This window comes from Myxocyprinus asiaticus, chromosome 1 (assembly GCF_019703515.2).
Source record: "Myxocyprinus asiaticus isolate MX2 ecotype Aquarium Trade chromosome 1, UBuf_Myxa_2, whole genome shotgun sequence".
NCBI lineage: Eukaryota > Metazoa > Chordata > Actinopteri > Cypriniformes > Catostomidae > Myxocyprinus > Myxocyprinus asiaticus.
The window spans coordinates 31,995,204-32,021,817 of record NC_059344.1 but is presented as its reverse complement, the minus strand read 5'-3'; the positions used below and the strand labels follow the sequence as shown (position 1 = coordinate 32,021,817).

At 37.4% G+C, this 26,614-nt stretch overlaps 1 protein-coding gene across 3 annotated transcripts in view; it reads left to right on the top strand.

Annotated features, from left to right (window-relative positions):
- LOC127449215 (dual specificity mitogen-activated protein kinase kinase 5-like) overlaps positions 1-26,614 on the top strand; it is a 52,898-nt gene that overhangs the window by 23,301 nt on the left and 2,983 nt on the right. For 2 of the 3 annotated variants that reach the window (XM_051712608.1, XM_051712539.1), the window contains 6 exons: positions 111-182; positions 1,731-1,760; positions 8,351-8,377; positions 8,698-8,730; positions 15,670-15,731; positions 18,100-18,145. In XM_051712608.1, coding sequence (XP_051568568.1) covers positions 111-182; positions 1,731-1,760; positions 8,351-8,377; positions 8,698-8,730; positions 15,670-15,731; positions 18,100-18,145 — 270 coding nt within the window. Of the gene's footprint in view, positions 1-110; positions 183-1,730; positions 1,761-4,603; positions 6,536-8,350; positions 8,378-8,697; positions 8,731-15,669; positions 15,732-18,099; positions 18,146-26,614 lie in introns of those variants that run through there. The other variant, XM_051712684.1, reaches the window with a different exon arrangement.

The following is a 26,614-nucleotide window of genomic DNA, read 5'->3' as shown; positions in this document are numbered from 1 at the left end:
TTTCTGTTGCCTTTTTTTAAACCTCTGTTACTTTGTTACTATTTATTCATTCACTCTGCATTGTAATGACTCTCTCTCTCTCTCTCTGTCTGTGTGTCTCTCTATGGTAGCCAGAGCGAATATCAGGGGAGCAGTATGGTATTCATTCAGATGTTTGGAGTGTAGGGATCTCTTTCATGGAGGTAATACATTCATATAAACATCTTTTAAAGCGTATAAATGGCCATATACTGTATGTACACAAGTCCCTGCATCCTTTTATTCATAGTTTGGGTGGAATGCTGTCTTAGTGTTTCTGCTGAGTACCGTTGGTAGTCCCTGTAGGCAGCCTGTCCAAACAGATGTTGGCCTACAGCTATGCATGGATCACACCCAGGCTCTCCCACTGACTGCTGCTCTCCCACTGACTGCCTCCACCCCCCCCCCAAAACACACACACCAACACACACACTAATGCTCTGCTATCCCTTTTGACCCATCTCTTCCCTCCGAATTAAAAAAATCCATGAAAGAACAAGACTAAGAAATGAGATTTAGTGTATGTGTGTCTATAAAAAGATACATTTTCATCTGATCAAAAATAAGAAATGAAACGCTTGTTTATCTTTTTGTCTGCAAAGAAAGAAAGAGTGTATTGAAACATTAAAGAAAGGAAAAGCAAGCGAGTGTGTGAAAGAGAGCGTAAGATTGCGAGTCAGTGTAGCAAAACGCAATTAATCACTTAGCCAGCAGAATGTCCAGTAATTAGGGTGCTGTGTTCTCTCTACCTCTAATACTAATGCACCCCATCCCAGAGGTGTGTGTGTGTGTGTGTGTATTCCTTAAGAAAGAGTGCACGTGGATATTAGTAGTAGAGTTTTTTGTGTAGGGGTTGTTTTTTATAAGCAGAAACCTGAAGCATAAAAAGAACGAGTGGATTAGATTTTAATATGATGGTTTAACTCCTGGTCTGAAAATGCCATGCTTGTAGTTCTCATTGGCTTTATTGATTCTCATTTTGTAATTGTCAGCGCTTCTCATTGGGGCTGTGATGAATTGTTATTGTATCCCTCAAGTCAAAGCTTTGATTGTATTTATCAATACTGTTAGATAATATCACTGAGGTTTAGGAGAGAAACATCAAGGGTCATATGGACTGACATAATAAGATGATAAAGATCATACTGATCTGATTATGAGTTCCTATTGAACTTACCATGTTGTTTGGGAAGTGATCGATTCTCCTCGGCAGCTGAAACGTTTAAGCGGTTCAGGTGATTTGAACTGAGCTCGCCTTCAAATTGATTCTGAACTGGGGCAGAACTGAACTGACCTTGATGGATATACTAGTTTTAATAAATTAGTTTTGATTTTTGGGTTGACTTTTGGTTTTGGATTTTGCTGCTTCCCCTAAATCTCTTTACTTCAGCATGTCTAGTCTTCACTGTGCAGATTGAAGCCATCGACATACACACCTGCTCTGACTGGGATTTAGACAGGATTAAGACCATAACAGGGCTCCTTAAATTTCCTTCAAGTGTCATGGTCTCAAATTCTATTTGTAAGGTCTCGATAAGGAATCTATTTTAATATGTTCATGTTAAACAACCTTATCTCCAAATCATATTAGTCATCATCCATGCAGTCACAGAGCAGGTGAATGCTCACGTGCTTGTGCTGGTGCATTTGCGTGTATACATACCTGTGTTTTTCATTCCAAGTTAACTTTCCCACCATTCTTTCTTTCACAGTTGGCGCTGGGCTCTTTTCCATATCCACAGGTGAGTGTAGTGGTATATGGTTGGTTCCAGTTTAACTATGTTAATGCTATTTAAAATGCAACATTTCTTTGCCATAGAGGAACAGAGGATGCACAATCCCTCGTGATTTTAGCATATGGGCAGTAATTACCTCACTGTTTATCCCACAACTGCTCATCCCATCCTTGTTTACCCAGCGTACATTACATACAGTCCTGCTGACCCACCTCATTCCTCAATCCCATCAACCCTATAATCAGATTTCATGCAGGGATTTTTCAAGATTATCCCATTTTAAGAATGACAAACCCGGATTATAATCCGGATTTATTTGATGAAGGAGCTCCCAGTTTAGGAACCGCATGGCAGCTATGCATGAAGCATGTCGATTTATGGTGCCAGTATTATGATGTGGTGTGATGAAGTGTAGTGTGTTTAATGTACTTATTCGTACTTATTTAATTAAACTGTGCCGAAAACAGTGTTGTGATTTGGGCAAGGACAACCACACTGTCAAAATGCTCATCACCTGTTTATAATTTCATAAAATGATTGTTGTGTAAGATCCTCCAGGGAAGTAGTTAGGTCAACGAGCCACTTTTGCGTGTCACTGACGCCACGTAATGATATATACAGTAAGCAGACAGATTTCTCATTCGTAGCATGTCTCTGTCTTTTATTAAAGATATGCTCAGGTTGTTTGGAAACTCCTCTCTCTGTTCTAATTGAACATTGTTTTGTGACAGGTTTAACCATGTGTATATACAGTATGTAATTACTGGCAACACTTTTGAGTAAGGTTGTTTTTGTTAAAATTAGTTTGGATTATAGTTAACATGAACTAAGTATCGAACAATACTTTTATAGCATTTATTAATCTATGTTAATGTTAATGTCTACATACTGTATATTAATAAATGTTTTACTTTAAAAGTTGTATAGGTTAACATTAGTTAATGCAGTACGAACTAACATAAACGATGAACAGATAAAAATGAACCAAGATGAATAAATGCTGGAAATAAAAACATACTGTTCATAGTTGGTTCATGATGCAGAATGCTAACAAATGTTATGGAAGAGAACCTTATTGTAAAGTGTTACTGAAATACTGTATATAGCCAAATTTGATTAATTATCCTAGTTTCTCTAATCAGACTCGCGGCTCTTAAAGTTCTTCATGTAATAGTGCAGTGAGTTTCAGGGGCCCTTTTAATGAGGGAAATGTTGACTAATGCTCAATAAATTACTCCCAGCATGCCTGTTGGGTTAATTAGCATATTAAAACAAAGCAGCCACTCAGGGCATGCAGGGGAAAACAGAAAGGAACATTTTGAAGCTGCTTCCAGTACCAAAGCCTTGAGCGTTGAGTTTAGAAGAACACGGAGGCTGGGCTGTGTGCTGTATCGCGCACATCACTTGATGCAAAGCCATGGTGCACAATGGCAGAATTTACTATGTAAAATTAAAAAACAGAATTAATGTGAATTATTGAAATAAAACGGGTACCATTAATGTAATTAGGAGTGCTTTGATCTTAGACCCGAGAGAGGTTAGTAGATATTTGTCACATACACAGCTCTGTCACTAACAGAATAGAGAGACAAAAATATAGGATGAACAACAAGTGGTGTTGAGAAGCATTCAACCCAACAGCCGATGGCTAGAAAAAAAACATTAGAAGTGCAAAAGGCCAGTGCGGTTTGTGTGTATAAGTGTATCCGTAAAATTGTGTGTGTGTGTTTGTGTTTGTGTGTGTGTGTGTGTGTGTGTGTGTGCATTAGCTCGTGGCCTGGAGGTTTGTCTCATTCCAAATTGTTTTCTTCTGCTCTCCAGCATTATCTATTAACAGGGCCATTATCATGTTAATCCACCGAGCATTATTACATAAACTAATGTATTCACACACACACACACATACACACACCCAAACACTCAATCAGTGGAACTGTGATTGGATCTGTTGATGCTATTGCTATAAGATTGTAAAGCATTTCTCTTCCTGACAGGAGACTTGTCTTTTATATATTAGACTGTATCTTATTAAAACAACAAAGATACTCTCTGACATGACAATATGTGGTTATAGGCTTTTTTTGAAAAGGTCTATTATTTTTTGGAGAGTGCATCATCAGATATCAGATATCATTATCAGAAAAAGTGATAGTGATTGATTGAGAAACCAAAGAGAGGCAAAACTTTTGTTCTTGGCCCACAGAGCCAGAGGCATTATACTGAAGCATTTCATGTATACACACCCCATTAATTTATTACTTCCTCCTCTTATCTCCCTCACTCTCCCTTCCTCTGTACTCTGCTCCTGCATTTCTTAAATTCATATGGAATGAGAATAGAGAGAGAGAGAGAAAGGCATGAAGGAGAAAGAGGGAGGGGGCTTAGTCAGTGAGAGAGAAAGAGAGAGCTGAACCTCCCACTGCTAGAGCGTTTTTGCTCTTGATGTTAATTTTCACAGCTCCATATGGTGCTGCAGACTCTTTACCTGCAGGCATCTCACACAGCACACACGCTACGTCAGGCCTGGCCTGTCACTCACATCAGCCCAGGCATCTGTCTCTCACACACACACACATGCTAGCGCAGTCATTGTCCATTGTGTGCTGAGATTTTCAGAGATGTCTACTGTATTTCGGCATCAACTTCTCATGCCCTGCCCCCTCTCCGGCCACGTTAGATGCCACTCAGAGCTGCAAATCTGCCACTGTTTGTGTGCGAGTGCATGCACGGTGGCAAGGGTGTGTGTGCATGCCTGTGTGATTTCTATGTGTGTTATCTTGTCATTGATTATAAAAGGCTCTTTATTTTCATCTCACCCCATGTTGGGATTAATTTGCATTCTTTGTCAGGAGTTAATGGCGTCTCCGATGGCTCGCTCTGAAAATCTTTGAAGACTGCAGACTGGCTGGCGTGTGTATACAGCCTCCAGCGCTTCTCCTCCTGATTGATTTGTTGTTGCCTTTTCTGTTTTCCGGTTGTTTCAGTTTCAGCTCACTTTAAGCCCCCATATTTATCTGAATATACTGTATGATGTTGATGTCCCAGAGCTTTAATGCTACATTTACATTTATTTGAGTGAAACGAGCTTGTCTAAATGTAATGATATGCGTTAAACATGTTTTATTGCTTATTTCATCTTTCTAGTATAGTTGAACATTATATATCATTAATGGGCTTTACTGTAAAAAAAAAAAAAAAAAAAAAAAGAATTGAGCAAACTTAAAAAAAAAAATACAAGGCAACATGATGCAGTCAGATTTTTTTTTTAAAGATTGTTCTGTCAACAGCCATCTTAAGAATTGTCCTCAGTAACATTGCTTGTTTAGTCAATGTAAGTTTGTTTGTTCACTAAATGCAAAAACTCTTGAGAGAACTACTAATTTCTTGTTCAGCCAACTATCAATTCGCAAGACGAGGACTTTAATTTTGTCACCATTTCAATTCATTTTACATGAAGTTAAAAGTGGAATGTGTAATTTCTGCGCTACTTATTCCAAATGGAATTACAAAAATAAAGTATGTTTTCAGACAACATTTGACAACACCCCTCAGACTCATCACACCCTTTCGCGCACTCTGATTTCCTATGAACAAATAGGCCATTCTAAATAAAAGATGATAAACTTTTAACGTTGTAATAAACAAGATCACTATAACATAAACGCACCAGACAAAGCGTTGCAGAGGAATCAGCTTGTCCGATAACATTGCCGGTGTTACGGTTCAATTGGTATTCATGTTAAAGTGATTCCTGAGAAAGACTGTTGATATTTCAACTCAACAGCCAAACAAACTAACCCCTCCCTTCAGAAGCTCCCCCCTCCAAATTTATGCATGACTATTGCCAATGCTGAGTGATCGCAACAGCCTTGTGTGGATCGGTCCGATCCACTTTGTTTATTTTCCCATTTACAGAGCCAGGGCTGTGTATAAACACCGGATTTTTTTTCAGCGCACACACAGAATGGACAGCTAGCGGACCGTGAAGAGATATTCGCTGAATTTGACAAAGAGTGTATTGGATTAAAATTACACACTCCACCTTTAACTGCATTTATTGCCTGTGAAGAGAGGAATGTCTTGCAAGGCAGTATGTACAATTTTTTGACACTGACACACAATAGACCTCAACCCTTAACACACAAACCTCCATAACGGTGACAGTCAGCAAACCTCATTAAGTTACAAAATGAGCTCCTAACATCACAAAACAACAGCTGACTAACAGTGGCAACAAAAAACAACAATAACACCAAAAATAAAGTCAGCAAACAGCAAAAAATAAGTCTATAACATTAACTGCATAATTTATTAATGTTGCAATGCATACTGGGAACTTGCAAATCAGCAACATTGTTCAATATGAAATTGTTCATTTAGACAACTCTGTTAGGCTAGTTGGGAAAACATTTGGGGGAATATTGTTCATGTAATGTGTTTTTATTGTTGATGCAATGTTATTAAAGTTATCAGTATAAAAAAACTTTTTTAAATCAGGGTAAAATGCATTTTAATTTTTTACAGTGTTCAAGTAACTTATTTACAAGAACAATGCTGATTTGCATTTAGCTTTAGTTTAAGACATTGTCCAGTGCAGAGCTTGCCTGGGTACTGATGCAAGAGATTGGAAATCTTTTGGGTACATCTTTTTTTTTTTTTTTTATTTCTGTTAAAGGAGTAGTTCACCCAAAAATGAAAATTCTCTGATTACTCACTTACCCTGATGCCATCCCAGATGTGTATGACTGTCTTTCTTCAGCAGAACACAAATAAAGATTTTTAGAAGAAGATAGCGCTCTGTCAGGTCCTTATAATGCAAGTACACGGGTGCCAGCACTTTGACGGTCCAAAAGTCACATTTAGGCAGTATAAAAGTAATCCACACGACTCCAGTCGATCAATGAATGTCTTCTGAAGCAAATTGATAAGTTTGTGTAAAAAGTAAATAGATAATTAAAACGTTATTAACTTTTAATAAGCGCTTCCTGCCAGCAGTTGAAGCATCACATAGCTGTCGCGTGATGTAAGCGCGTCAGTGAATTCTCGTGAGAATAATTCGGAAGTGGCGCTTATTTACAACAGAAGAACAAACATCACACAAGAGTTCGGCCATTTCAAATAGCATCAAAGCCCTGGACAGAAGCGCAGATTTAAAGTTTTAAAATGTTTTAATTATCGAGTTGATTTTTACATAAACCTATCGATTCGCTTCAGAAAACATTCATTGATCGACTGGAGTCGTGTGGATTACTTTTATGCTGCCTAAATGTGACTGCAAAGTCCAAAGTTCAAAGGACCGTCAAAGTGCTGGCACCCGTGTACTTGCATTATAAGGACCTGACAGAGCGCTATCTTCTAAAAAATCTTCATTTTCAAAAAGGAGCTGAGGTGGCATTAGTTTAAAGTATTTTATGTGGAAAACACCACATAAGCCAAATATTGATGTCTTTAATTGTGCGTTTGATTGCAGTGGTTTGCAGTTTTAGCCATTGCTTTGTGTTATTTAGTTCCTACATTAAAGTCCAAAGTCTCCAGGTATTTAAAGAGAGCAGGGCTGTTTTTAATTGAGATAGAGAATCAATGACTTGCGTAATGTGTCATCAGAATGGCCACACACCTTTAGCTATTAATTTAAACTGTTAATTTCAGGCAGGAGGTTTACACCACATTGCGTAAGTTGAGCTTTGGCCTTGTGTGAGCAGGAAAAAATAACAACATTGTTTTAACTCAAAAAACAATATATCTGAAAATGCTTTCACACTCTCTCAGGCAAACACTCAACTCCAGTCATGTTGATAAAGAGTCAGTTGCAAAACAGAAAAGCACTTTATGTGACCTTGTTGACATACATGTGCACTTGCTTCCTTTCAAGACTGACACTCTCTCAGATGAACACTTATCTCCAGTCATGTTGAAAAAGAGTCAGTTGCAAAATAGAAAAGCACTTTAGAAGACTTTGATTTTATGTGCACTTGATCCGTTAATAAATGTAACTAGGCTAATGTTGGAGGCATTGTAGATTTTTTTAAACTTTATCAGGGACTTTTCATTGTCATTCTGTGAAAAAGGCTAATAGAAACATTGTAACACTATGGAAAATCATTGAGAAACACGTCATTATCTCATAATTATGCATGAAAAAGCTCACGGGTGTTACAGTGTATTACTTGACTGTCAAAGAAATTACCCAGTATTTTATCCCAAGACTGTGATGCTTTGTGAAATACATATTATTTTTATTTATTTTTTACTTGTACAGTCAAACATATTTCTGAAACCTGGAGGCAAATAAAAAGCAGGATATAGGAAATAAAAAAATAAAATAAATAAATAAACATTGCTTGGCGAGGCCTATCTAATTGAGGATCAGACTATTAGCGCCTGTATTTTCATTATGTAAATGATGTTAACATCATGCCCATTTTATGCCAACAGGGTTTTCATAATCTTCTCCCAGTGATCATAAATGTCCAAGCGCAATGCTTGTGATTATAACATGCTAATTACATGTAGCTTGTTTTCACTCTGTCTATCTCATATTGCTCCCTCTCACCCAAACCCCCCCCCCCCCCGCCCCCCTCTCTCTCCTCATCCAGATTCAAAAGAACCAGGGCTCCTTAATGGTAAGTGTTTTTCATGTATTTTCGGAGATGTAGGCGGCCCCACCCGCAACCCCTCAAACAGTTCTGACCTCACCTCGCTTGGTTGCCTTCCTGTGAAGTTAATGCAACATAATACACTCTGTGTTAACAGCCTGTATTCAGATTAGGTGCCATTAGAAATAAGAAAACATTACAGATCAAATGACTTTTTCCGAGTCAGAGTGCATTTGATTAAAATGTATTGCTACCTGCTTTATTGCTTTAATGATTTTAATTCCTTTGCACTGTAAGGACGTTGTATGGGGTCTAATCTCTTTTTCTTCTACCCCCCTCTATCACAGCCTCTTCAGTTATTGCAGTGCATTGTTGATGAGGTGAGTCTGTGTCCCGTGTACGGAACGTCCCTAATGGGGTGGAAAGCTGATATTTTGTTTCCTAATGAAGCGGGGTGCATTATCAGCTCTGCTCGGGATTTGAGCTCAGAAGAGCTGGAAATGTCGAAATTTTGGCCGTGCTGATATCAAGGCCTTGAAAGGAACATTTAGCTTGACTCTGGATTTGAACTTGGAAATGTTTGGGGAGTGTTATACAGCAATCTAACAAATTTCAGTGGTTTCAGTCTAACAAAGAAGTAATCATAGTTTAATAAATAATTGAAATAAATATGAATAGTGAACTTTTGATTAAAACACTATCCCAGTGTTAATCAGACTGTAATCACAGCTCAACACTTCCATTTAAATAACATAAAAGAGCTTTCTATCTCTTCTACACTTGCATGGAGATACACACAGAGTTTGCTGAAGTAATGTAGAATGACAGGGCTCTGAACTACTGTAGTTGTTGGTGCTAAAATACACCCAGCTAAACCCTGACACATTTTCTCACCCTCTTCCCTCTGTGGAGTTGGGTCAGTTAAACCCAGATATTCTTTGAATAGACAGCTCTTTAGGCACACTACTCTGATATTCACACCTTTCTTTTATTCTTAACTCTGTTGTACAAGTCTCACTAAAAATAAGTCTTTGTTTTTTTTACGACAAGATGAAGTAACAGAAACTAAAACATCCATTGAAAATTTCTGTCTCTTCAAAAGCGCTCATCCTTTTCAAAGTATACTGTTTTGACCACAAGCACATGCGGAAGGCTTTGGCACTTGAATAACGCATTTGTCTGCACAAATATGCGGACCGTCTGTGGGTCTAAAGAACTAGGCTACAAGAGTGCAAGACGTACTGGCACACGGAAAACGGAAGTATTTTGGCCCCATCAAACACCAACTTCAGTTGTTAAGTTTTGTTGGATCAGTGTGTTAACTATGGATGTGCCACAGTGGTCGACTAATCGACTAGTCTTCCAACAACAGCAATTCTCAAATTAAGTGAGAGACAACTTCTTGCAGAGCGTTTTTGTGTGGTTTTTATACTGTCAGCACAGTAAAACCTTCTGCAAGAAGTTTCGTCTCTTGAATGTAAAAAAAGGTTTAAACTGCTTGATGTTGTGAACTAGATGTATACCCGCATCATTATCTTGCAGTTTTGCTCTTTTGAATGCGCAACGATGATCACCCTGACTCCCAAGTGCTCTGGTTACATTGAAGCGCATTGTTCTGCATTCAGGATGCACAAAAGCGGTTTTGTGCCGCTCTGTATTGGAGCCTTTCTTATTTCTTCTCTTTCTTTGATAGTTCTGTGCAATCAGATGTTATAGTTGTTTAGCATATATTTTAGTTGTATATCTGTTAGTAAAGCCCCGTACACACATGCAGCAACTTCCAGCGACAAAGCAATTAGTTCTCATTAATGTTCAGTGTGTGCTGGTCACTGCTGCCGACACAAGCGACAGCTGCCTCTGGCGACTAGATGCCGGCATGGTGAGCAACACGACAAAGTTGAGAAAAGTAAACTTTGAAAAAAAAGACGGGAGCAACAACTAATAGGAGTGAAGACAATTGCAGGAAAGGAAGAGAAGTTAAAATTTCTGTGAACAATTTCACTGTTCTATATGATTCGTCTGTAACCACATGCATGGATATAATAAATTAGATGCATGGAAAAGAAACTCTCAGCAGTCTGAGTGAGTTTGATTTGTACATTGATAGATCATTCATTTTACTAATGATATGATGCATTAAGCATTGCTGCAGGTTATAAAAACACTCTCGAGTGCCATATATGCATTTGTAGGGACAAGAAAACTGAATCCATGTCAAATTAGAATGGTATTATCTCATATGTGATCAGATTTTCAAAAGATATGGTCAGACTTGCAGTCAACCAATTACGTTAGAGCAACAGCAGTAGGAATGCCCACTAGGGACTTAGCAGTACAGAGACTAGTGACATCAAGCGATAAAGTCGCTGCATGTGTGTATGGGGCTTTACCATGTTGAAGTGCTATGCTTACCATTCGTATATCTGTCTGAAATTTGTCTGATCAGGGTCAGGTGAACAAAACAGTGCCTTATACATTATCCTTTACCCTGACTACATTTGTTCAAACAAACGACTGACTAGTCGATTATGAAAATTGGTCGTTTTGCAAATCCCTAGTGTTAATCCTGTTTGTTGATGATTGTTTCAATCGATTAAATGTTGTTGTTGTTGTTGTTTTTAAGGAAAGAAAACAAAATAATACTGTATGTGTAAGTGTTGGGTTCAGCAATCTGTGTGGATGTCACTTGTAGCTAAATATGTGTACGTAAAGGATATAAAGACATCAGACAGTAGCGCTCTTTTCTCGTCTCACTTACACAAAAAACACATTCTGTATTTCTTAAACTGCATCAAAACACACAAGGAATACAAACTCTAAACTCAATGCAAATCTGCAATAATTAAAAATAATGATTGTCCCTACACATAATCTTACAGCCTGTCTACACCAGAAAGCAGATTGCTCCCATTATAAACAATGGTGCTGTCTATACTGGAAGTTTCCGTCATGCCAATAGGAGACGTTCTATTTCTGAGGCACTGCAGAGCTTTTCCAGTCACTATATTATCGGTCCATATTAAATACAATTACTTACCAAATGTCATATGTGTGAATCTCTTCTGGCATGGATTTTATATATTTTAAGTTCTGACGGTCAAATTAAAGCCAGCATGTGATGTTTCTGGTCTCTGATGTACTAATTTAAAAGATCTTTTGTTTCTAGCCACATATGTTAACAGTTTTAGCAGCAAACTCTTCATAATTAGTAGATATGCAAAGTTTGTCAAGACAAACTTTGATGTGGCTTGACAAAGCCTGGTCTGATAGTTTAAACTTGATTGGTTTGATCAGTTAGAAAAGTCATAGCAACCCAAGTCCGAACAGTTTAAAGGTCTGTAGCAAGTTTGGTGGATGTAGGTTGAAAGCTCTAGGAGGAGTTACATTTGATAACTTTGTTCAGGAATTTTGGAAAAATTCTAAACCATGTCTGTGGAATAGAAGTGTGTCAAGCCAACATAAAAAATAATATAATAATAAGTAAATGTTTATACCAGTGGATTGCCATTGAACAAGTGGATTTTTAGTTAAAATAGCATACAGGTTATTCACCCATTTAACTGTTGCTGAAGTCTAATCAAGCTCGCAGCTGATTGGTCCATATTTGCTGCACGTCATTTCAAAATTTTTTGTGTAGACCGCATCAAGCCGTTGTGGCGCAGCATTGTGCGTCAACGGACGCACCCGGTGTAGACATAATCTTACATATATAAGATATATTTCCTGCTGGCCGGCTGTCCACTGACCAAATTCCCAGAATTAATATGTTATAATGTCAAATTGAGTAAACGCGTAAACTGTTAAAAAAAGATGAACAATGACACGTAAATATGTACGTTTGTTGAAGCAGTGTGAATTAGCCTTGACCACACTCAGCATCATTCAGACAGTCCCCAAATGTACATGTGTCTTCTCAGCATTTAGTTAAAGCCCGTAGGCCATGGTAACTCTGATAATTTAAATGCACTTTCCACTGCTATGTGAGTAATAAATAAGTAATTGTGTTAATTGTGTGTGTGATGGGGAGCCTCTCACTTTCCCTCTCTGCTTGAGCTACTCACTGACACATGCTAATAACAGAACGGCAGAGAGAGATGGAGGGGTGCATAAACACACATTAAACATACTGAACATGTCCTTTGTGCTATGCGCGTAATTAATAATTAAACGGCTGTTCGTGTAATGAGTTGACCCGGCTGAACTGTTCATTACTCACCGGCAGAGGCATCACTCAAACTATTTTCTGCCGTGCCCTTCGCTCCGTCTCCCTGAGGCCAGAGACACACCGCCACACCGCTGCAGACTGCATTCAGCTGACCAAGACCTTATTACTCACTGCCACTGGTTTACAACCTTCAAAGAGAGACATACAGAGACAGAGAGAGAGAGAGAGAGAGAGGGAGACAGGAGTTAGGGGTACTCCCCAGGACCTACTTTAAAGAGTAATCTAGTGCACAGACAGAGAGAGGCAGAGTGAATACAGTGGACTGAAAAAGCAGCAGAATAGGTAAAGTTTCGAAACCGCACCTGAGAGAATAGGAAAAACAGCATTGACTCTTGAGACAGGCAGAAATAAAGAGGTTAGCTGCCGAAGGACATCAAGACCAATCGGTAAGAAAAACAAAATACAAGAATATGGAGTGGATGTACCCATTAAACACGAACTTGCCATCAGTAATGATGAAAAGTCACAAAAAGCGAGTATGTGTCAAGAAGTACGTGAGAGAAATTCTGTAAGGTCACAGGTGGTTGATCTAATAATCTGACCACTTGGACTTTGAGAGGATGCCAGTAATGAAAGTCCATCCTGTTTGAAGGGCATTGTGACTATTGTGAGTCTGCGTGTGTGTGTGTGTGTGTGTGTGTGTGTGTGTGTGTGTGTGTGTGTGTGTGTGTGTGGCCAGTTTCCATGGTGATCCGGTATAAATAATCAGCCGCAAGGCCTCACAGGGCTCTTGGGAAGAGTGAATAAACGACTAAATGAGGTGATGCATACAAGAGCTTTTTTCGTTTCTCTCTCGCCTACTCTTTCTCCCATTTTATTGCCCTTCCCTTCCTCTTTCTTTCTTCCCTGTACAAGGTGTTGCTCTTCTCAGTTTGTGATAGTTGCTGGTGATTTGTAGTGCACACGGTTGTCATCTTTATGGCCATTGATCTTTACTTCTCACTCTTTCAGAATGACTCACTTGTCTATCTACATGGCGGTCTGTCTTTTAATTCTCGTTGCTGAGGTATTGAATCAACCCTGATGCATATAATAAGACTATATATAAATTCACCTCTGTAATTACTGATCTAATTTTGCCTGATAATTGCTGCTGGGCAATTACATGTATATTTACTGCTGGTATTGTGGAGGAAGACAGGCCGTGGTCTGGCTCTGTTTGTAGTGTTGGATAATGGCTGCAAGCTGCATAATATAACAGTGCTTTCATCATCATCCTCATCATGCAGACGGCACATCAAAGAACCCAAATGAAGGTGTTTGTGCGTGTGTGCTCGAGTGCGTGTGTGTGTGTGTGTGTGCGTGTGTGAGTGCTTGTGCGTGCACATCTGTTTCTCTGTATGTATAAGCGTATACATGTGTGACACCATATGAGTGAGCGCCTGGTTATGTGTGGTGCTCTGTGTCTGTGTTCTTGGTCAGAGCATGGGACTGTTGGTGTGTTAAGGTTAAAGGCTAGGGTATACTTAGTTTTCCGAGTGAGGCCATGTCTTGTGCAGATGATGTACACTGATACATTTAGGCTAAAGTATACTTCTGTTTTAGCGTATCGCTATGTTGCAAATTTTGTCATCAGCACATAACCCGCATACTGTCCTCGTGCAGACCGTTTTTTCTAGACATGCGGACAGTCCATATCTGTGCGCAATTAACTGTACTACAGAGTATCACAATCCAGTTGAAGTGCACATGCGGGGAACGCATCTGAATGGGCTTGTCGTCAAAAGAATGAACTTTGAAAGGCTAGATCGTTCGACCGTGTACGACAGGTAACGGCACATGAAAAGCAAAGTATACCCTAGCCTAAGTATTTGTGTATGTGTATAGTAAGGCCTCCAGGCTGTAAGTCTTGGCTGTATAATGATGTATAGCTGCAGTAGTGTGCCTCTGGCTGTGTTCATTTGAGTAGTGTGTAATTCACACTCTTGAGGACAAACCCAGAGTAAATCCAAAGACCTTTATAACAGCTTATCAGATCATTTCTCTCTTTCTTCTCTATCTGACTGGATGTCAGTCATCTGTGCATACTTTATGTGTGCATATTTTGTAAACACAAATGAGATTGCTTGTATGGTGCAGTTTAGGCTTAATTTAATTCCTACTGCTGTTAAAGCTGTTTTTTCCACAAATAAACATTACTCAATAAAATATCCATTCACATTCCCTTCCAATATCTTTCCAGACATCTTAAAACTCAATTCTGTGTGTAACACTTAGAATTTTGTTGCTGTGTTGTTGATGTCATCAATGTTTTTTTCCGTGAGGTCATTAATTCAGATTATTCAGTATTCAGTGATTAAGGTTAGAATAAATACGCCTCTTTTTCTAAACCTTGCCACATTTGTCATTCTTTCCAAGTCTTCGATGAAAAGTTTGGCTCCTCATTCCTGATAAAGTTAAACCACATTAAAAAATGAGTCATTTTTATCTCACATGCATCTTAATAGATACAAGCACCCTTTGTTTCTGAAATGAAATAGAGAACTGGAATTAGACATTATTTGTTTCATTTGGTTTCAGTGCGTCTGTCTCTTAGAAATGCCTCCATTTAATTTTCCTTGTGATGTTAACATTGTTTGGAGGTTGAGTGTTTGAATGGTTGGTTGAATTGCCATGTTTCTTATCAATGAAATGTTCTACTGTATGCTTTCTCAGGAGCCCATCCATGAATGGCACTTTCCATAATTCAGTTTAAGTGTTCTGTCTGTTTATGTGTGTTAATATTTTTCTACTGGCTGTTCAACAGAAGAGGGGCTCAGGTGCTGCAAAAAAATAAAAATAATAATTATATACACGTCTTTTGACTGCCCACACGTAGAATACCTCATTATGAATTTTAACCCTTCGGCAGCCTGGTCAAGGCCACAAAAAAACTGCATGTTTTTAACTATATATATATATATAATATTTTTTTTTTTTTTAAACAAACATCATTGATCATTTTAAACTATACCATCATGTATATTTTTCATGTAATGTTTCTGACAATTTAAATTATACAAATTGTGTGTCCTTTTTGTGTGTAAGTTATTAGTGATTTGTTATAAAAAGCATGATTTGTTTTTTTGTTTTTTTTTGTTTTGTTTTTTTTTAGAACCCTCCCGAGCTTCCAGTTGGTCAGTTCAGTGAGAAATTTGTCCACTTCATTACACAATGGTAAGTTTGTGCAATCAGAAACAGCTTGCAGCTCTTTCTTCTTCTTCTGCACTCTCTTCCAACCCCATATCACATTTCTTTCCAAATTTCTAGTACCATAATTCATCCATTGAGTTTTTTGTAATTTCTTTTATTCCCATGATTATTCTCTATTATAGTGTTTTGTTTTGTTTTTAGACCAGTCTAAACTACAGGCAGTACAACAAATACTACCATGATATATAAATACTTTACATTTTAAATAGTATAATCTGTATTTTTTCTCACATTACTGTAATTAGATTTTTTTGCATTACAGTAATCCAATTTGGATTACAATGCAAATGTCACAATGTCTATCGTAATAGTCCTAAAAATAGTCTTCATTTAAAGTTAAAAAAATAAATCTTTATTTTCTTTCGATTTTGCGTTGAAATGGTGACCTGGACGTGTTCTTGATGGGTTTTGTGAAATTCACCCATATACAGTATATTCATCACCATGCTGAACAAGCCATTTACAAATACAGGTCAAAAACAATTTCATTTCAATTTGAAATATTAAGATGAAACACAAACATTTCTGTCTGCACACTTGATTGAGATTCAGACTTGGAAAAAAAAGGTCTTGCAAAAATACATTATTTATTTTTGAATTTGCATAGTGAAAAAGTGCAAAGTGCAAGTGAATTAAAAGCCAGACCAACAAGAGCAGACGTTTCCGCACATCGCTTTCTTCAGTACTCATACTAAAACAACTACAGTATTCACCCATTTTATAGGTGCTTAATTGGAGATTATGACCAGCTGGACTTAGAGAATAACAGAAGTTTTAAATAAATACATAAAATACAAGTTACCTTTCCTACCCAAACAAAGGGTCTGAAACTTTCTTCTAATGTAAATCTGAATCCAGTGTGTGGACAGCATTGTTTGTGTTTTTTGGTAAGTTCAAAGGGCTTCATGTGCCTAAAGCAAAAGTTTGAGTGTAACAAGACTTTCTAATTTAATTTAGGATGAACAGAGACATCACTCACTTGCTTTGATTGTTTTATGTGAATAAGGATCATTAAATTAGTTTTGATTGTAAAAATGTGTACTTATGATGTACTTTCAGCCTTTGACAAGTGTAGGTATGTGTTATTGTTTGTTTGCATTCATTATTTTCAGGATCTGTAGAGAAATAGGAGAAGGGGTAAATCTGATATACAATATAGTGGCTTACACACAACAGCCTGTCCTGGTTTTGCATACTAGATAGTACAGCAATTAGTCTAGCTAAACACAACAGTAAATATTTACTCAACGTCTGTCCCTGGTCTGTTGACCCTGCTTTTTCACACACATCCACAAACAAATTTCCCTTTCACAGGTCATACCCCAAGAAACCTGTATTCCCCACCAACCTCATTCATGGTTTCTCTGGTGCTCCAGGCCTCTGGGCATAGTAGGTGCAGCCAGATGTTTTGGGATTTGTTAAGCGGCTGATGTTTACTTGCAACACACTTTATTTACACAAACGGGTCACCTGGCTCACTCGTGCCACCCCTTCCCTGCACTGCTCTTCAACATCCTCTTCTATTAAAAGCCTGTTCTGAGTGTGTGTCATTCATCACGGTCCAAATGATCCTCTCTGTAGGCCGCTCTGTCCCTATAATCCCTCCCATTTCTTATCTGGGTCAGCATGACTAATTTACCTGCGCTTGGGTGTGATCCATGCCAAGGAGAATTGATAATTACTTACCTCTCCCTTTATCACTTTGAGAGCTGGTTAGATTAACCTCAACAGTGCAATGATAAAGAGGATGAGAAGATAAAGATGGCAGAGAAGATGATCTCCATGTGCCGGATGGAATATCTGGGAACTTAATTGGAAGGCATTTATTAGGAAAAGTGTTTATTGGTTTCACTTTGAAATGCTATTACCTTGCCACTGTCTGCATATGGAATTTTTTGCAAATCATTTTGCCACTTCACATTGAAAGTTTATATTTAAAAATAATGACTGCTATTAATGTTATTGTGGCATTCATGCTTTCAGATCATTGACTGGTAAATCCTCCAAATTGTGATGAAAAACACATCATTAGTGTGATTCTAAATGCTCAGCCATCGTTTTGCATTCAACCACATACAGCTGCATACATACCAAGTGTTTTGTCCAAGCTTTAACTCATAAATCCTGCTAAGATTCAAGAGAAACTCACATAATTGCCTTTTAATGAGAAAAGCTAGTATGTCAAGGTTTGGCCTCCTCCAACATTCTGTATCTGCTTTTAATCTCAATGAGTTTTTCATTTTTTTTTTTTATCCTTTTGAATTAACAATGGAAGATGAAGTACTACATGCGGAATCACATTTAAAGAAATCTCGTGCTTTTGTTCCTACAGTATGAGGAAGCAACCCAAAGAAAGACCTGCTCCTTACAACCTTATGGTGAGTGTCTTTGATTCTCTTCAAACATTTTTACCCTAAAGCCCAAATCAGCATTCATGAGTATTAGAACACGAAATGCCAATTATTAGACAGACATAGTTAGTGAATGAATGCATTTTATGATTAGAAGGCTTTTATTGGGACTGTTTGTAAGGTAAAACCTTGACCCATTGTTTCTGCGCCATGGAAGTAACTTCCACAACTGTCAGGCTGTTGATCAATTTTGTGAGTGTTTTATATCCATTGACTCCTCTCCTGTGGATTTAGTGAAAGAAGAACAGGAAGTGTGTGTGTGTGTGTGTGTGTGTGTGTGTGTGTGTGTGTGTGTGTTGGTAAAGGGCTCATGAATATTAGTTTCTTTTTGATTCAAAGGTGCCATTTAAAGCTGACTTTTTAAAAGGTTTGAATAGATTTTGAGGTTCTTAAGAAATCTAAGGACCTCTTCCTTGGAAACTTCTGCCATTTGGTAGCATTTAAGGGACAGAACAACATCATCAGTTTCATTAGGTGCAACATTTATTGATGGCAATTGAAACATTTTTAAGACTATTTTTAAAGCATACTCATATACTACTGTGGTGATGGGGGCGTGGTCGTGTGTCTGTCTGCGTGAGAGAGAGCGACCCGAGAGCACGATCTTGACGTGTATTGAGTATATTAAAAAGTTTATCTTATTGAGTGTTATGAAGAATCTATTTGAATTGAGTGCATTAAAAGTACAAGACGCTTGCCTGCACTGCTTTGTTGTCTCCTGACTCCTCCATTGCCCAAAAAGAACCGAACCTACTACAATTACATTTATTGCAGCTCACAAAGATTGCCAACCAGAGGTTAACAAAAGACTGAAGCAAGTTTTTAATGTTAAAAGTAACTGTTCAGTCAGATTAAAAGGTCTCATTGCTGATGTATTGCTTAGCTCTCTGGGTATGCTTTTGTGGTAGCATAAACATATTAATTCTGCCTTTGGGGAATTACACTAAACAAAGAATAAAAGAATTATATATGCAATGCACCATTATCATCTGGGTGTTTATCTAATGTGGTATATAGTTATCTTTATACATTTTGAAGTTTGTCATCCATTCTGTCCTTTATATTAACAGATTGATGTTATCGTGTCTGGTTTCCAAAACAGGCTTTAGATTTATGGTTTATCACAGACTTTGATTTATCCACTGGAATAAAACTGAGCCTGGTAAATCAGCCCACAGACTCTAATGCTTTTATGGGTCTGATTAGCTCAAAATGTTACAAAGGTTTTGTGTCCTTTCGCGCTTGTGTTTGTATGTCACTGGGAACAACTCAAATTCCTCCTCTGCGTGGACTGATGAAGTCTCGGAGTTTGCACTGAGAGCCTTTAAAAGTTGGGCTGGGTTTTCTCAGCACCATGGACAGCGCAGTCCACTGAGATCTGACTGCTAATTCAGAGGGTCTTGGTTATGGGATGTGTGATACCTTGTGTCTGTTCACTTATCTAAGCTGCTTTGACTATTTCAGGAACGAGTAATATGTTTGCATTCATTTGGAAGTTCTTTAAAGAGATTTAGCATTGCATGTTTGTGATTTTTGGCAACATTATTGGCAAATTATGTTCTAATAACAGATTTCAGCTAGAATTTACACATAATGTAATGTTACTTACTCCCTGTGCGTATGTCTTTGACTAATCCAAGATGTCTTTTGCGTAGACATTAGGGCGTATTACAGAAAACTTCCTATCTTGATTTAGGATTCTTATCTTACAAAATTGTATCTTATCTCTAGTTAGGAAATCCTAAACTGCTCCATCGAGTTCGATAATCAACTCTCATATCTGTTAACAAGCAACCAATGATGCGCAAAACGGTTGCTGTGAATTAAACATGAGAGAGATGAAAATGGATAAACAAAATCGACTTGCTTTTAATTTCAAGGCTGCAGAAATAAAGGTTTTGAAAATTGTATTATCATGTTTTGTTGGAGTCTGTAATTATATTGACCGTTTTGTCGTCAAAGTGCAGCACATCCTCTGGGTCTTCCAAAAGTGTTTCCACCATCAAACATTGCTTTTCTGTGTTTTGTATCGCTAATAAATGTAGCACTATTCCCGGTGCTGTAGTTATGTTTCATAGTATTGTAATGTGACTGAAACTGTTGGCTTTCAAATATGTTTTCAGTTAGGATGCAAGTGTTGTCCTGAAGTTAGGACACTTATTTAAGAATTTTGCCAAGTTAGGATGCTTCTTTAATACTGTTTTACTATCTGTAGTTAAATGGAAATGTTGAATTCTTGGAAATGTGGAAATGTTATTCTGTAATAGCTTTTGTCCTAAATGAGATCCTAACTGAAATGGTCATGGTTACCAAACAGATAAAATAGGATTCTAAAGTTAGGATCTTTCTGTAATGCGCACCCTGGATCAGAAAAATGGAATGTAAAGAATATTAATGTTAAAGGCATATTCCGGGTTGAATACAAGTTAAGCTCAATCGGCAGCATTTGTGGCATAGTGTTGATGATTACCACGCAAAAATAATTTCGACTTGTCCCTCCCCACTTCCATTGTAAGTGCCTCTGTAACCCAGATTTGTGCCTTTTTTTAAAGGAGGGACCAGTCGAAAATAATTGTTTTGTAAAAAATCCTTTAAAGTTGTATCCAATTTTACAACTTATTTGCCAAGATGATGTAACTCTGAAAACCCTGTAATCTGGGTAAGAGACGATTTAAACAACTGTACCCTCAAATAAAGTTTTAACAGAAGATTTAATGTGAGTGCTTTTTATAAAATTATAAGCTTAACATTTAACCCTTTAACCCTCCAAAAATTGGCACCATTCACTTCCATTGAAAGTGCCTCACTGTAACCTTAATTTTTGCTTTTTCTAAAGAAAAGGAGGAATAAGTTTAAATAATTTTTTGCGGAAATCAACATTATGCCACAAATGCTGTCGATTGAGTTTAACTTATATTGGACCTGGAATATTCCTTTAAGCACAAGATATTGTGTAACTGTGTGTATAAAGCTTTCCGTTTTTAGTTAGATGCAGTGCAGTGATTGACATCTTCCCTTTCTTAGAGTTCTCTCATTGTCAGTCATCCTTTTAGCACCTTTTGTCCTCTTCTGCCCCCCTTCTGGTCCCTGTGGGCTATCCAGGGGCTCAGCTGCTGCAGATATGAGCCCCAGCCAGGGACAAAAAGCAGAACGAGTCCTACTGACTCTCTGAATCTGTCACTGCTCTCCTATATCCACCCCCACAATTCTTGATTGTGTGGGCTGATGAGCTAAGGAGAGATCGCTTGTGTTCATGTGTTTTAAGACCCAAGGGGGCGGCCTTTAAAAAGACATGCAGTCTTGCTTAATGCCAGTGTCCTGTGGTGTGGGGACTGGGATGAGAACAGGCTTTAAAAGCCCTCTGACACTGCTTTGATGACTTGTTTACACATTAGCACGCTGAGGAGTTTCTTGAACTCCCCAGAGGGTAATCCTACCTTTTAGCTCTCTGACACTATGTCCGTGTGCCATCCCTCCCGCTCTCCCAACCTCCTAAGACCTTGGGCTCTTCAACACTACTGAACTCACATTGCCACAAAGTCTTTGTCAAACAATAGAGCTAAGATATCTGGATAAATAAGTCTTGACCCTCAGCATGTTGTAATCTTAAGTTTAGCTTAGGCAAATTAATATATATGTATATGCAATACATATGCAATTTCAAGATATCATATTTATTGATGGAATACATTGAATTTGTACAATTTTAAAAAGCTAAAATGTGAACAAATTGATGAAAAAATATTAGGATCATTGACATAAGGTTGTCAGGTGATAAAAATGAGAAATATATATTTAATAAATCTAGTTTAAAACACATGTCAAGTGCATAGAAATGTAGTCTGAGTTCATGTTTGTTTCACACATTTTTTAAAACCTTTATAAACAAAAAAATTGTAAAAACAAAAAATAAAATAAAAAATCTAATGACTTTAAAAATATCATGTGGTATAAATACATCAAGTAAAAAGGTATTAAACTAATTTTCATGCACCTTGAACACGAGTGTACACAACTTAATCTTTTTTTTTTTTTTTTATACTGCCTTTGGACAGTTACACCACATGACATAAAAAAATAAAAATAAAAAAACTTTGAACTCAGTAATTGAAAACATGTTCATCATAGTAGAGGTGTATTCAAGTAATTGTTTTGTGTGAATTGTATTTATAAAGTATTTTTGAATAATTTTTTATAGATCTGGTCAAAACATTAGCATTACATCATTGACCCATTAGCTAAGAGAGAATTTCTTTCATATGTATGCAAAATGAACATTATAACTGAAATACACCCAAATTAATCAGAATGTAATCGAGGGCGTATGAGTCTGAATTGAATCAAATCGGGAAATCTGTATCAATATCCAGCCCTACTTGTTAACCTAGCTTGTTAACCTTTTTCATCTATGGCATTCCCGAAGCACTATGTAGTGAGAATTACCCTGGCACCAATTGAACTGAACTGGGCCTCACACAAGACACCAGTATGTGGTGATTTTTTATCACACTTCACATAAGGTGTATGTGTGTGTGATTATTAATATCAGACAGCCACTCCCTCCATCCTTGGGGCACCAGCTAAAGAGTTTCACCTTAACAGTAAAAGAATGATCCAAATGGACATTCATTAAATTTAAATTATGTAAATTGGAGGGAGTTGGTCATCTGATTAATCTTAAGGATTCATGAGATTCAGCCTAACCCTTTAGAGATCTTCTGTATCATCAACACAAGGAACACACAGTTGTAATAAATTGAGTTTTATTTGAAAAAAGATTAACAAGAGTAACTAACAAAAACTACAAAATGGTACTAATATGCTAAAAGATAAAAATAAATGAATAGGTAAAGTGCATAGGATGGAAAGATGTAAGTGGTAGAATTGGATGTAGCAATGGGAAAGTTTGACTTATCTTATGGAAAGATAAATTGCTGTTTCTCTGTTAAACAAATTTAAACAAATAACTCAAAGTTTATTTGTTAGACATTTGAAATACAGGTCATGCAAACTAAGGAACATTAGTTAATCATAAACTGGTAGTATACATTAATGCCAGGGTCTCTGGAAAGAGGTTTAGTAGTGATATTTACGTTCTCCTTGATCGATCGATGAGTTCGGCGACAGCAATGTCTTCCACTAGGGCTCAGGGCCACGTTACAGTGGGGAAGAAGATGGATTCCATTTCAACTGCATTGGACATGAAGGAAATGAGGAATGCTGATCTCCTGGAAGCACCGAGAGGGTTCTTGCAATCTGGAACACGCAGATATACAGCCCTTATGTCGGTGCAAGATTCATCATCTGGAACACGCCGATACACAAAACTTGAAGAGAAGGTTTGCTCGCCAGAGCTAAACCTTGTCGCTGTAGGTATCTCCCTGGTATAGGAATTCTGAACTTGCCATTGCAATAGTCTCTTGTAGTGAGACTTGGGACTTGGGATCTTCTACTGTCTCTTAGATGGACACTAAGAACGTTGGATGATCTGTTATCCTCTCTCTCATGTGAAGCAGAGACTTAGCACATTGGATGGTTTGTATTCTCTTACATCTCCTACCATTCAGGCCAGCGATTCAGAATGTTGATTATTATTCTGTTATTGCTCCCGAACTCACACAGCCGGGAACTCAGCACAAAGATGTGGTCATCTGGAGGATAGTTTTATGCCTTACTGATGAGGAGGCGTTTTCAGTTTGGCACCTGTTTGAGGGTTATGATTGGGTGTTAAGATGAGAGGTGAAGTACACACTGTGGCCCATCCTTCCTTCTCTGTGTGGAGCATTTGTATATTTTAAAGTACATAGTAAGAACAGTGTCTTTAAGGTTTTATCTATGCATTGTTTCCTTTCCAAACCTCTTTAAAATACTCTTGGCATTTTTTCTGAGGACATTGAGACCAAACATGATATTGAAAGATGAAATATTACACATGCATTAATTAATACCAGCATAGATCATTTTGTGTGAACTATTATGTTAATCAAACAATTGCAGTTTACATGAACAGTTTTGTGAACAAACATGGAGTGAATGTGTGCAGTTGGTGTGCAGTTGGTGCTTCTTTGTTTCAACTTTTGCCACATGGTAATTTAATGTAGCCTCTGGAGTTTAAGTTGGAATTTTTATTATCCTTTGTACCTCTTGTCTTAGGGCAAACCTTAGGATTGGGGGGTTTGAGAGGTTAATAAGAAACCACTTATGGACCAATGAGAAGTCTTTTCCAATGTGTTGGAAGGTCAGGGGCCTTACTTTCTGAAGTATCTGGTAGTTATCTGAGCAGCTTATCTGATGGCTGTGCTTGGCATTGTTTGTGTTGATCATGTCATGATCCAATCAAAATGGAGCCACTCTTCTTTGCCTTGAGAGTAAGGGAGGGGCTCTGCCATAAACTGGCTCCTGGAATGTCATCTGGTCCGAGTGTTCACCACAGCTAATTTTCATATCATGTGGAATGTTAAAATTATTACTGTTCATCTCAGAACTACAAATGTTCGTAGTTGTAGTAGATGCTTTATGATTGTTTTAATACCTAATACTGCAGGTTTACCCAGCTCTATTTCAGACTATACACACAAATTCTGTTGTCTAATACCCAACTTGTCATTAAAACCTGTTGGTTATAACTCTCCCACCTTTATTATAATGAGGCCGTATTTTTTATAACTCAAAAGGTAGACTTTTTTTTTTTTTTTTTTTTATAGCAGATTTCAAAATAAATACTCTATATTATAATGTTCTAATGCCTTTAGTTGTATCATTTGAAACAATTATTGTTAGTTTTCAAAAAATTAATCTATACAAAATAGCATAGATATATATATTTATTTATATATGTATCGGCCATAACATGAAATGATTTATCAGCCAGAATTTTGATATCGGTGCATCGGATGTTCCATTATTTAGCTGAAAGCAAACCCTCCCAAAACCCTCTCAGAGCTTTATGTGGTGTGATCTTAGCTATTAGCGAATTAGATACCCTGCTGCTTTTTAATCCAGATAGATGGTCTGTCCCATGGTGACTGTTGAATTAAAAGATCAGCATTTATGAAATCTTAACATTGTCCAAGAGCACATATACATAGTTTTGTATCCAGTGGGAGCAGGTCGTTAGTATGCAAATCTTAAAAGACCTAGTTATTCCACTGACTTATTCACCTTTCTTCCTCCATGTGTCTCTCTCTCTCTCTCTCTCTCTCTCTCTCTCTCTCTCTCTCTCGTGTTTTCTCTCGGCTTCAATATCAGCCTCTCACACACATATAATAACATGCATTAAACTGAGCTGTCACTGTTCGCCAACACATTCTAATGAGGTGATGACCAACCACATGTTATAATTGCTTTGGACTCCTTTTAATTTTCAAGCTTATTAATCATATGTAGAGTTATTTAAAATTGCATAAATTAATCTTAGATTAAAAAGCCTTTAACAGACTCAAAACAATTAAAGGGAGACTTGAGATTTCCCATGGGTTTGGCAGTTTTACTTTAATGGAGAATTCAGGTGATTATCACACTTTGATATGGGGCTGTGATTAATGTAGCCACACTTTTAAATGAGATTTTTCTATTTTTTGTTCACGTGTTAGAGAGGTAAAGCAGGGAGATGATAATGACCTAACTAACAGAGTATTTATACTGCCTCTCCACTCTGCACGCATGCTAAGCTAGCAGCAGGTGGGTTAATTAATGAAGGTCCTGTTTCTGGTATGCTCCAACACACACATACACATGGAACAGAGGGATACACAGGTGGTGAGGTTTGTGTGTTTGTGATCCATCTCCATACAGCCAAACAAGTAGGTGATCATCTAAGATCTGATTTATTGCAGGTCAATAGACACACACCAAGTTGTTTGCCTAATTTAGACCTGTACATTTGTTTTATTGGTTCATGTATCCCATCATCTTGTCCTAATAAATGTGTCCATTCAGGACATTTATTATTAATAGGTGTTTCTTTAACTTTGGGCACTTTTAGCACTCTGAAAATGTAGTCTCGTTATAAGATTTTTCACACTACAATTTTTTGTATTTTATTTTTTACATTTTTCTACTGATAATGTCCAACATGCATCTTTTTTGTCATTTTTTTCTTAAAGTCATGAAAATTCCCACCAGTGTCATTTCCATCGCATCTCAAACTCTGTATGGTGTTTAATAGAATTCCATGGTGGAAATGATGGTAATGGAAATTATATTATATATATATATATATATATAATATATTACTTTGTCTTGCTAAGGCTAATTTAAATGCCCTAAATACACAAAATTAAATTGTGTTTTCACACTTTTGCATAATTTGGCAAAATTACAGCTTATTTGGAAATGATGCCCAATGAAAATATAGTGTTATTTATCTTGACTTTTTTTTCTTCATCACTTATCTCATATTTTATGTCAAGCTTGCTCTTCACTGACACTTTTGTC